Below are 11,872 nucleotides of genomic sequence, written 5' to 3'. Positions count from 1 at the left end.
CTACTTTTGCTGCATTGGCCCTAGGAAAGCAACAATCTGAGAGAAGCTACTGTGATAGCCAGATCCACTACCACTCCTGCTCCTCAGGGGCTTGCTACACACCTGATAAACAAGCTAAACCCTCATTCATTGGGTGAAATGATTGTTGGTGCGGACACCACAATTATCATTTCTGGGCAGCAGACTGTGCTGTGTAGACAGTGATCTGCTGCCCAGAAACAATGAATCTGTATGGAGATGAGTGATAGCAATAGCCATCTTTTGTTCCGATACAGTGGAGGTGATTTATGCATGTAACTGCAGCTCTGTGCTCCACTGAGGAGCAGGAAGTTATCAGGAACAAATAGTCCCTTCCTGATAATTGCCTGCTCATTCGGCACGTCTAAATGTGCCTTTACTCTCTTTTAGAAATCTTCACCATTGTTTTTCTTTTTGTGGTAATCATGGTACGGTTATATCATGGAAAATAATGCACTAAAACAATAGATGCAAACATTATATATGGACTAAGCCCTCACTCTAATACTAAAATCTGAGACTCTCAGCCAATATAGTTTGATCAAAACACATCTGTGGCCGCCTACCCGCGCCAAGGTGGTCTCAGTCAGGTAGATCCTACTCTAAACCTACCTATGCGGTATGGGCATCTATGTCTATATATTATGTTTTTATCTATTGTTTTGGTGCATATTTTTTTGTGATTTTATAAATGTAGCCATTTACATCTGCATATTTACTATCATACCGTGCAGGATGTTTTGTATCTTTTTTCTGTGATTTTTGATTAATCATGGTACGGTTGACACAAAATGGGACAGTGGACCAACTTGCCAACAAAACTAGTAGGAATCAGCTATATCTGTCCATTTAATACAGTCTAGCAATTTAACATTCTTAACAATGGAAAGAAGAAAGCATGAAGCAGACAGGATTTTCAGCAACGTGTAGGCTGTACTTTATTACATCAGAAATCATACGCAATTTATACAATGTGCAAATTATGTGTAAGCTTTCTTTACAATCAGCATGCTATATGGGCCTCCACCATTATACGCAATCAGAACTGATAGATAATTATTATACTTTATGAGCATTATTATTTTTCTATTTCCAGAGATGTTTTAGGGCCACATTTCTAGGATAGCAGCAATGATAAGACCAACAAGAAGTCCTGAATGATTTTCTGACAGCGGACTTGTTCCTGCATAAAAAAAAAAAGACCCATTAATAAAATATAAAAAGTGGGGGGTCCAATTAATAAAAATAGAAGATAATGAAGTATCTTTTTTCCCAGAAACAGCAGCACTCTTCTCCTTGGGCTGTGTCTGGCATTGCAGCTTATCCCAGACATAACTCATGGCAAGAGTGAGACTGTTTCTGGACAACCCAGGCGGCACACACAGTACAGTATGCAATTTTTACAATAAGAAATATTTGCCGCTGTACGCCTATAGAGTAGCACACATCAGAGGTACATGTACATATAGTATGAAAATATTCTCTGATAGAAGCACAAAACCGTATGTGAAAGGAGCCCCAAAAGCACATGGAAAGTGGGGGACTGACACAGATTTTTGCATTGGGACTCAGAATGTTCAAGTCAGACTTCTGGACCAGGACACTGAAAGGGTAGATGACATGTCATACAGATGTAGCAATTGCCAACATACTGATGACCTATCTTCAGTATAAGTTATCAGTATCTAATTGGTGGACGTCCGACACCCGGGACCACCGCCGATCAGCTGTTTGAGAAAGCAGCGGCACCCACAGCAGCGCTGTGGCCTTCTCACAGCTTCTTCTAGGCCAGAGATGACACATTCATCTGTCACGTGGCGTAGATGCAGCTGAGCCCCATAGAAGTGAATGGGGGGGCGCTGTGCTTGGTAAGCTACGAGAAGACTGCAGTGCTCACAGGAGCGCCGGTGCCTTCTCAAACACCTGATCAGCGGGGGTTCCGGGTGTCAGACCCCCACCGATCAGATACAGTATTAAAATCCCCCCAGTTTAACAAGAAAAGCTATTGTAGTGCAGGCCTTTGCAATATAATAGTTTTTTTTAAACCAGTGTATTAGAGAACTTTGCTGTGTTCTGTGCTGAGTCCTGCTCCGCTTCCTACGCCCTGAGCCAGCACCGCTATTGTACTGGCTTCTGCACTGAAGACGACAGCCTAACATCCAGAATGGGACGCTGTCACATCTCCTGACATATCTGCTTTAGTAACTACTTGCTTGCCCCCTGTAATAACACTTCTTATGACTCTATGTTGCGCCGTTCCTCTATTATTCCTACAAGAGACGTGAAGAATTGCCAGAAGTCTGCAATAATGTCTAACTGAGAGTTACTACAGGTACCTGGGATTGTGACCCTGCACAGTCAGACACTATCCAATCAATGCTCAAGTGTCAGACTTTACAGGGTATCCCACCAAATGGTAACCCCCATCTGGATCTTTATTACAGACTGCTGGCTATTCATTAACTTCTACCAGGAATAATAGAGGAATGGCATAACAGAATCATATGGGGAATGTAAGTAGTTACTAAAAGAGACATGTCAGTAAAGGCGACAGGTGGTACGATAAAGACCTTGGCCGGTCCGTGCTGTGGGTTAACAGCAAAATTTGGTAATACACAGATTTAGAAAAATGATTATATTGCAAAAACCTGCAGTATAACTGTCTTGATTGTACAGTAAAACTGGAGACACACCTTAACAGAAAAGCACCACTTTCTCTGAGTATCGTGCCACAGAGCGGTACATTATTTGTGTAGCACACCATTGTAGTACTGACAGAGTACCAGGCTGCTGACTATTAATCTGCCATTTGCATCATCTGGATCTGTCTGCGGGGAATAAAGGGAAGAGTCAGACAGAAAAGTTTCTGACTGGTGCTTGTTTAAAAGCTGGTCGTATGTTTTTGTAGTATGGCTTTAAATTATATGATATTTTCTATTTTATTTCCTATTTTGATTTCAAAATATGACGATACAGAACAGAATGCTTACCACCACTGAAGACACCGGACTCTTGACTTGTTGGCACTGAAAAAGAGTTGATGACCAATATCACGAGTTGTTTTATTACACAAATGCCAACCTTAAAAGGGTTTTTTCACCTCTGGTGACTATTTCTCCAGAACCCCCCTCCAGCATAGCCAGACCATCAGTGGTAATGATACTTACTTGATCCCCACCGCTGAGTTATGGCTCAACCTCTGCCATGCCGGCTCTGCAGGCCCCAGGTTTCCCTTTATTAACATCCATTTTGATGCGGGTCAAATGACCGCTGACTACAGCGGACAAGTATCACCCCTGCGGGACACCTCACTGGGTCACATGCCCGCTGTGGCCAGTCATTGGCTGCAGCAGTCACATGACCCATGTAAAAACTGATGCTGAGGTAGGGTAACCCGGGACCTGCAGAGCTGGGGGACCAGGGATGGAGCCGTAACCCAGTGGCAGGGATCAGAAAAGTAGGATTACCACCGCGGGTCCAGCCTGATGGCTCTGAAGAAAAAAAAGTCACCAGGGGTGAGCAACCCCTTTAATTCCTGTAAACTAAAAGTCGTATAAGCTCACCAATCCATGAATTGCAGGTGCTACTGCTGATTTTTAGCAACCAAAGCCAAACTTCTGGCCAGAAGCATACACAGCAAAAAGAAACAAAGGAGGATCTGAAGCATCTGATTAAACACGCATTTGTGGACTTTTATTTCTACAGTCGCTATTTCTACATCCGTTTTATGGATCTTCAGTAAAGTATCAAGATTTTTATACACTCCGGATCAATCTTTTTTTTTTTTTTTTTTTTATACTCGTCCCCATTGTAGAAATTTTACCTGCCACATAGATAGGTCCAGATGAAATCATCACTTGCTCTGTATCGGAATTAGCCTGTCTCCTTTTTCTGGAGCCTGCGCATGTCTTTAAAAAGAAAGTAAATATAGATATTAAGATAAAAAATAAATATATATTTAATTTTCCTATTTTGTAAACTTTTGGTTCCTTTGAGCTCTTCTAACCCTTACCTTGACTTGCCTTTAAAGTCAAAACAGCACTCCCAAGCCCAAACACCAAGACTTACACATCCTGCACTGATGAAAGTTTAGAAGACCAAAACAGTTTGATTAATCGGTATACTATCAGGTTCTATATTACAAGAACCATTTCTAGTTGCATATTTCTTGCGGTTTTGGATATAGGCATGTTTTTTTGTGTGAATACGTGATGGCAAGGAGCATATGACTGCCCTCTGTTTGTGTACATTATGCAGTGCCAAGGCCTTGGTGCATGCCAGTGATCCTGGTGAAAACATTCAAATCAGCCTGTCCTGGCTGCAGATATCAATGTGTAGTGTACAGAAAATGTAGATAACAGACTTTAGTGTTAGCATCCATTTAACACAAACATGTTCTCAAATAAATTCTAAGTGATGATCACTTACAGGACATTGGTCATAGAGACAGAGGCGGGTCATACAGTGCAGATATATTGACGACGTTTTCTGACCACTGTGCTGCACAAAGCGGAAAGTCTCAAAACTGAACTTGGCCGTCGTGGCTTTACCATTTAAAATAACAGTTGTTCTATTTTGTACATTGCAGCTGTAACAAAGCATGACAGATATACACACAAGATTAGGTTGTGCCTTTAAGACTGTGTCTAGTTTTCTTACGGAAGCAAAAACGGGCATTACATTACCCTGTGAAGAAGGCATAGCTTTCATTTACTCCATTGGTGACAAGAGGACTGGGTGTGGCAAAGCACTGATCCAGATTAACATTGTAGCTAAAGTGCAAAGAACAAATTACCGGTAATAAAAAATAAATAAATAAAAATGCACAGCGTTGTCATAAGTGAAATACATGATGCATATACTCTGAAATCCCAAAATTTCAGGGTTCGATCAAGGACGCCATCATTTTGAGAAATGACGGCTGCACATTTTCAATCTAGATCAGAGATGATAGGCTCAATCATGTCGGATAAACTGGTAACTAACAACCAAAGTCTTTTCAAAAAGGGTTGACAGACAATGTATCCTCAGTGACCAGTCTGGTGCATATAAATCAGATAGTGTAAGACTGGGATTTCTATTCTTGGGGCCCAACTCCTATAATATCAATAAAATCTAATCGGTTATCAAAGTAATAGACCCTAGTGGCAAGTGACTGGCTCCAAAGGCAGCTCCAAATGTCTTTTTCTTCTCATGGACCTTTAGGGCCCACTATTGCAACAGAGCCTGGGCTTACCAGAAGATCCTCTGGTACTTGGTTTGGCCAGTCCGACCCTGAGCTCAGAGCTTCAGAAACAGGTAAAACCACTTATTTAAAAGCAGACACAGGACAAGGCAGCCTTGTAGGACATAAACTACACCTTGTATTGGGACATATCCTCTTCAAAGGGAATCTGTCCCCAGCAATCTCCCTATCTACAGTAATTGTTAGCATAGACGCATATCTGTGGTTCACCTGATTAAAACGCTGTTTTCCCTTTGTTGAGCTGAGGTTCTGTTCCAGGGTTTTGATAATTTTTCTTAATATGCAAATTATGAATGAGTGCAATAAGGGCGTCACCATTGCTCTTGTTGCTCCCAAGCTATATTAAGAAAAAGTATCATAACTCTGGGGCGGAGCCTCAGATAAACAAACAAAAGGACTGTTTTAATCATGTGAACCACAATTGCTGGGGACTCCCTTTATGTATTCTTTAACAAGAAATAACTAAGAAATGACTGTATCATATACGAACTCATACTGTACCTCATTGCCGAGTTATTACTGCTTACTTGCACGTATATTTTTTTCTTTAGATCATATATGGTGCCATTTGTAGTTGATTCCGTGGTGAAATCTGCGTCCTTTAATTCAAAATGTACACTGTAGTTAAGAACAGTGAAAATGCTAGAACCGTCACGTTACCTACAGCTCTTGGTTTTGCCAATAAAGAAAAACCATTGATCAAACACGGTCATAAAATCAAAGAATCGGTATAGAAAGCAACAAAATCACATCCAAAGACTTCTGCTCACACGTACCATGAAAATCCTCATCCGCAGGGTGCTGATGAAGCTGCCATTGTTGTTATTGATAGCCACTGCTCCAAAGGAACTATGGAAAATCAGCAGATAGTAGTAAAGAGTTAGTACATACAAAAAGGCATGTTTGAGAGATCTGAACAGATGTTAAAATTCTGTGGTATTTTCCTTTGACACACTGTAGTTACATAGGTTGAAAAAAGACATAGGACCAGCAAATTCCCTGTTAAACCAGGCACAATGCCTTGTAGGACGAGCTCAGCTGAAAGTAATAATACCTGACACTTAGTGATCCGTTGCTTCATTCTGGAGAAAGAAAATATTTTTTTTCTCCAGAATGAAGTTAAGTACACTGAGGGCAGGCCCGAGACCCTCTGTGCACCCTTGCTCCTCCTCATTCCCTCCCTCTCTTTCTTGATTGACAGGACTAGGCAAGATGACTAGGCAAGATGACTAGGCAAGAAGCAGGCCCTGTCAATCAAGAAGGAGAGGAAGGGGCTGGCAGAGGAGGGTGCACAGAGCGGCTGCGACCGACCCTCTGTGCACCTAAATGATCATCTGCAAATGGTTGAAAAGTATTCTTTCTCCAGTAAGAAGCAGCTAATTGCTAAATGAAAGGTATCATTACATTTAGCTGAGCTAGCACTGCAGGGCATTGTGCTTGGTTGAACAGATATTTTTCCCTTTAAAGACCCTGTTTTTTTTAAATACTGAGATAGTATTTATTATTACTACCTCTTGGCTTGGACACTTCAGTCTGACTTCTCTAACTGTAAAGAACCCGTTCCCATACTTATGTCTAAATTGCCTTACCTCTGCATATAATGGCCGTCCTTTGAAAAGTTCTTGGAAATAATAAATCATAGTAACATAGTACATAAAATAGTACATAAGGCCGAAAAGACATTTGTCCATCCAGTTCGGCCTGTCATCCTGCAAGTTGATCCAGAGGAAGGCAAAAAAAACTGAGGTAGAAGCCAATTTTCCCCACTTTAGGGGAATAAAAAATTCCTTCCCGACTCCAATCAGGTAATCAGAACAACTCCTTGGATCATGGGGCAGTTCTTTGTATTGGCCACACATAAATTTACACATGTAAATGAGATCATCACTAATATGGATTTCTTTCATGCTAAGCTCAATTTTTTAGGCCTTTCATTATATGAAAGACCTCCCATCCCATTTATTAATCTAGTTACTCATTTTTGCGACCTCTCCAGACCTCCAACAACTTTTTTTTTACAATGTGGAGCCCAAAACTGAATCCCACTGGGTTTTAGCTCTCTTTTTATACAGCCTAAGATCTTATTTATGGCCAACAACTGCTTCAGTTGCACATAGTTTCAACAGACTTTATTGAAATGGACATGAAAACGTTTTATGGATCTGCTATCTCATCAAGGGTTAGACAAAGGTATGAGTAAAACATAGTATGTTGTCCTCCACATGGTTTCAGAGAAATATTGATTAACTCAGAAATATCTATTAATAAGGTTATATACTTTCCATATAATAATGCCCTATAGTACTCAGATAACACTGCTACACCGTCCAATTATGGCCTCGACTACAGGGAGATGTTGCTTTGTGACCTACAGTCTTAGAAATGCAATTATGGTGTTGTGGAGTGGAAACCCAAGATTTGGGGCTTGGTGTGTTCATGAAGCTGAGATGACATGCATATAGTAACTAAGGCGCAAAGATAGTTGTTTACATAAAGAAACGTGGGAAGTGGAAAAAAGAGGAGCTGACTGTTTCTCAAAGTCATGAAGGACCTAGGACAAGAGACAGCACTGACCTTTGAACAGTTCACGAAGCCCTTTAAACGTTTAAAGGCTATGTAAACCTTCAGAGGCAATTTTTGTTTATAATTGTATTTTACTTATTTTTGGCTAAAAATCATATTTTCAATTGGCTTTTATTAAAAATATTGAGCCGTTCTGTCACAAAGGGTTAACTGTTTTTCTAACTGTGTGACTGGTACATTCACTTTGTGCCGGTCATCTAATAAACCTTATCTCTAAACTACTGAATGGTCATAAACACTTATTTAAAGGGAATCTGTCACTAGCAATTTACCCAATTTTTTTTTTTCATGAATCCATGTTTAACAGAGTACCTTTTTTCCATCTGTCTTGTTCTTTTGATTGTGAGTCTTGTCATTTCTTAAAAAAATCGATTCTTATGATATGTAAATGACGCTGTAAGGAGCCCAGAGGGGCGTTATTCTTTCTCCACGGTGCCCAGGAACGCCTCTCTGAAGTGCCGTGCCCGGCTAAATTTGAAATTAATAACGCCTCCAAGTTCATCTAAATCGCCTCCCAGAGGCGCGGCTAAGTGCTCAACATTCCCCCTCCTCAGCGCCGCGCTCTGCGGCAAACACCCCGATCCTCCTCTCGCCGGCATCCCAAATCCCGCGCAGGCGCAGTGCCGTCAGTTATCTTATCATAGCGCAGGCAATCGCCGGCACTGCGCCTGTGCGGGATTTGGGATGCCGGCGAGAGGAGGATCGGGGTGTTTGCCGCAGAGCGCGGCGCTGAGGAGGGGGGGTGTTGAGCACTTAGCCGCGCCTCTGGCAGGCGATTTAGATGAACTTGGAGGGGTTATTAATTTTCAAATTTAGCCGGGCACGGCACTTCAGAGGGGCGTTCCTGGGCACCGTGGAGAAAGAATAACGCCCCTCTGGGCTCCTTACAGCGTCATTTACATATCATAAGAATCGATTTTTTGAAGAAATGACAAGACTCATAATCAAAAGAACAAGACAGATGGAAAAAAGGTACTCTGTTAAACATGGATTCATGAAAAAAAAAAATTGGTAAATTGCTAGTGACAGATTCCCTTTAAGCCACATACTTATCAGCAAGAAAACAACAGTGCTTTAATGAGTGTTTATAATGTCAGAGAGCAGAGATAAGGAACCCGTCAGCTCCCTAACTGACGGAAAAGAGAGAAAATCCAGAGGCTGATTCTAGACCATCTCAGCTCTGTACAGAAAAAGGGCTCTTATTTTTAATTAAGACCAATTGAAAAAATTATTTTAGCTCAAAATAAATACAATGCAATAATAAAAAAAATTGCTCCCAAATGTGTACACAGCCTTTAAGGCTCCAGTACATAAACAGTGCTGCCATAGTCAGGTATTTGATCCAGTTTTTGAAGCCAAAATCAGGAGCAAATCAGGAGAGAAAGTATTAAGGACTCCACTCCTGGTCTTGGCTTAAAAAAATGCATAAAAAAATCTGAATGTGTAGCAACACCATTTATGTTCAGAAGCCTTAAACATTTTGAAGGCTTCATGAACTGTATAATCAGTACCATCTCCTGTGCTCAGTCCTTTATGACTGAGGATTGGTCGGATCCCCCTGTCTATTCCCCACTGAAATGAATGACAAGTGTGTGTATAGATATACATTTAAAACTTATAGGGGCACATTTATTAAGACTGGCCTTTTAGATGCCGGTCTTAACCCGTATACCTGGCGGTGGATCCGCCAGAGTTATGAAGAGGCACCGGCCTCTACATGACTTTGGCGTATCCAGCGCCAGTCTTAATATAAGACAGCTTCCTTGCTGTCTTACACTTAGACCATTTTCTACGCCTAAAACAGGCATAGAAAATGGTAAATGAGACGGGCCTACTGGCCGGTCCCCTTAAAACCCATACCACTCCCGCTTTTTTAGACCTGGCATGAGTGGGGAGAAGTTGTAGATTTCGGCACAAAGGAGCTGAGCACCGCAATCTGCATCAGAAATACACCTAATTTAGGCGTATTTCTGTTTGATAAATGACCCCCATAGAGCTTAACCACCATTTAATATGTTTGAACCCCCACTATTCACGACTTACAGTACACAATCCAGTTTCAGGTCTAAGAGTCTATGGTCTATGCTCTTAAATAAAACCAGCAAAGGAAAGAATACCTTTCCGTATACTTACACAAACAACTCTGTGTTCTTCAAAATGTACTGCAGTGGGTAATGGCAAGAAAAGTTATAGAATAGGTTTGTGCTGTAAGACACAAGTCCCATTTCTGCCAGTGGCAAAGAATCCACAAATCCAGAGATGCTGACTGCTTGGACATTGGAATACTGACTAAAATCACCTGTGCCGACTTCATTTACAATCTAGAAAGCAGAGGTTATATAGTTATTTCCTGCACACAGATCCAGCAGACGCCTGTGGGGCTGTATTGTTTCTATCATGTAACTTAAGGTAATGGAATACGTTTACCTGCAGTGCTAAGAAGCACAGTGCCGTACATTGTATAGCGGCTGTGCTTGGTATCGCAACTCAGCCCCATTCACTTGAATGGGACTGAGATGCGCCTAGGCCATGTGATTGATGAACATAAAGTCACTGGTAGTGTTGAGCAAATCAAAGTCCACAAATTGGGCAAGCTGAATTTCAGGATAAATTCGATTCGCTGTGAAGCCAAATTTCCTCGTGCTTCATGGTAGCAAATCAATTTAACCTGAAATAGTGCAAACAATTAATAAAATCATACTTACCTTACCACGGGCCAGCCACCGCCATCTTGCTTGAAGATCTCGCAAGCTGGCGGCGGCTGGCCCGTCGCGAACAAAAGGATCAGGTAATTAGGATTTTGTTTTGTTTTTCTTAAAATTTTACACGGTGTTATGTATATCAGATGCCGCAGTCATGTATGAACGCAGCATCTGAGGGGTACAGTGACCGGGAGTGGTGCAATCGTGGCTCCCTATTATTGCACCCACTACTTAAAAAGAAATGCGTTTTGTGACGAAGTAATTCGTCACAAAGCAAATTTTTTTGTAAAATTCGTTGAAGCAGCCAAATCTAATTTTCCAATACTTTGCTCATCTCTAGTCACTGGCCTACGGCATTCTGTGAGAAGTTAGCGGTGATCAGCTGGGGAACACCCACCAATCATATAATGACTTATATAAAAAAAAAGTCAGAAACCCCCTTTAAACCAGACATACTGACTGGCAGAGTTGATCCTGCTGATTAAAATGATACCTGTCTTGTGAAAATTGGTTGTGGTGTTCCCAAGAAAAACTTCTATTATCTATACAGATCAGGGCTTTAGTGCACTGAGGGGTGGAGCCTAGCTCCTTGGTGCACCTCCCCCCCCCCCCCCAGTGCACTGAAACCCTCATTTGCATAAACAATAGTCTTTTTTTTCTTGGGAGCACCACAATAGTTAAACAGTTGCTCCTTAAGACCAATAATACTCACTGCAATGAAATTTCCACAACTATTATTAATTGTCTCATCAAGCTGTAGGGTGAATTTCAAGCCTGGGGGATCTGTTGAGTTATCCAAAAGACCCCTGCACTCCGTGTTGTTGTATTTTCCATTCAGAGTAAGCTCGTTGGGAAGAAAATTGGCAAAATAAATCGGGCAGACGTTTATAGACAGCTTTATATCTGTTGCTCCGCACACCACCGTTATATCACTGTTATCTACACAGAAAGAAGATAAGCGACGGTTAAATAGCATCCAGTTCACATTAGTGGCTGACACATAGGGTCCACCTTACCTGGGAGTCGATTATACGCTGGGGAACAGGATTGGCAAATACAGGGCTGCAAGCAGGTGAATATCAGGAGGATAATGCCGAGGTTCATCTTCAAATTCTGTGACTACAAAATATTTCTGTAAGCATTTATTGTTATAGTCTCAATAACCCATCAGCCTAAGGGCTCATGCACACGAGAGTATTTTCTTTCAATGTCCGGTTTGTTTTTGTTTTTTTGCAGACCATATGCGGAAACATTAATTTCAATGGGTCTGAAAAAAAAATGGAAGTTATTCCGTGTGCATTCCGTTTCCGTATGTCCGTTCTGC

At 41.4% G+C, this 11,872-nt stretch overlaps 1 protein-coding gene across 1 annotated transcript; it reads right to left on the bottom strand.

Annotated features, from left to right (window-relative positions):
- Positions 1-1,121: 1,121 nt before the first annotated feature.
- Positions 1,122-11,652, bottom strand: LOC120989085 (zona pellucida-like domain-containing protein 1). The gene is made up of 9 exons (XM_040417007.1): positions 11,565-11,652; positions 11,261-11,487; positions 9,980-10,167; positions 6,040-6,112; positions 5,765-5,862; positions 4,704-4,790; positions 4,447-4,606; positions 3,842-3,926; positions 1,122-1,201 (listed from the first exon to the last, which is right to left on the bottom strand). Exons 1-9 carry the CDS (start codon positions 11,650-11,652, stop codon positions 1,122-1,124), a joined length of 1,086 nt encoding a protein of 361 aa, XP_040272941.1.
- Positions 11,653-11,872: the final 220 nt, after the last annotated feature.

This window comes from Bufo bufo, chromosome 1 (genome assembly GCF_905171765.1).
Source record: "Bufo bufo chromosome 1, aBufBuf1.1, whole genome shotgun sequence".
Lineage (NCBI taxonomy): Eukaryota > Metazoa > Chordata > Amphibia > Anura > Bufonidae > Bufo > Bufo bufo.
The sequence above is the reverse complement of the archived record's forward strand: the minus strand, read 5'-3'. Positions and strand labels throughout refer to the sequence as shown.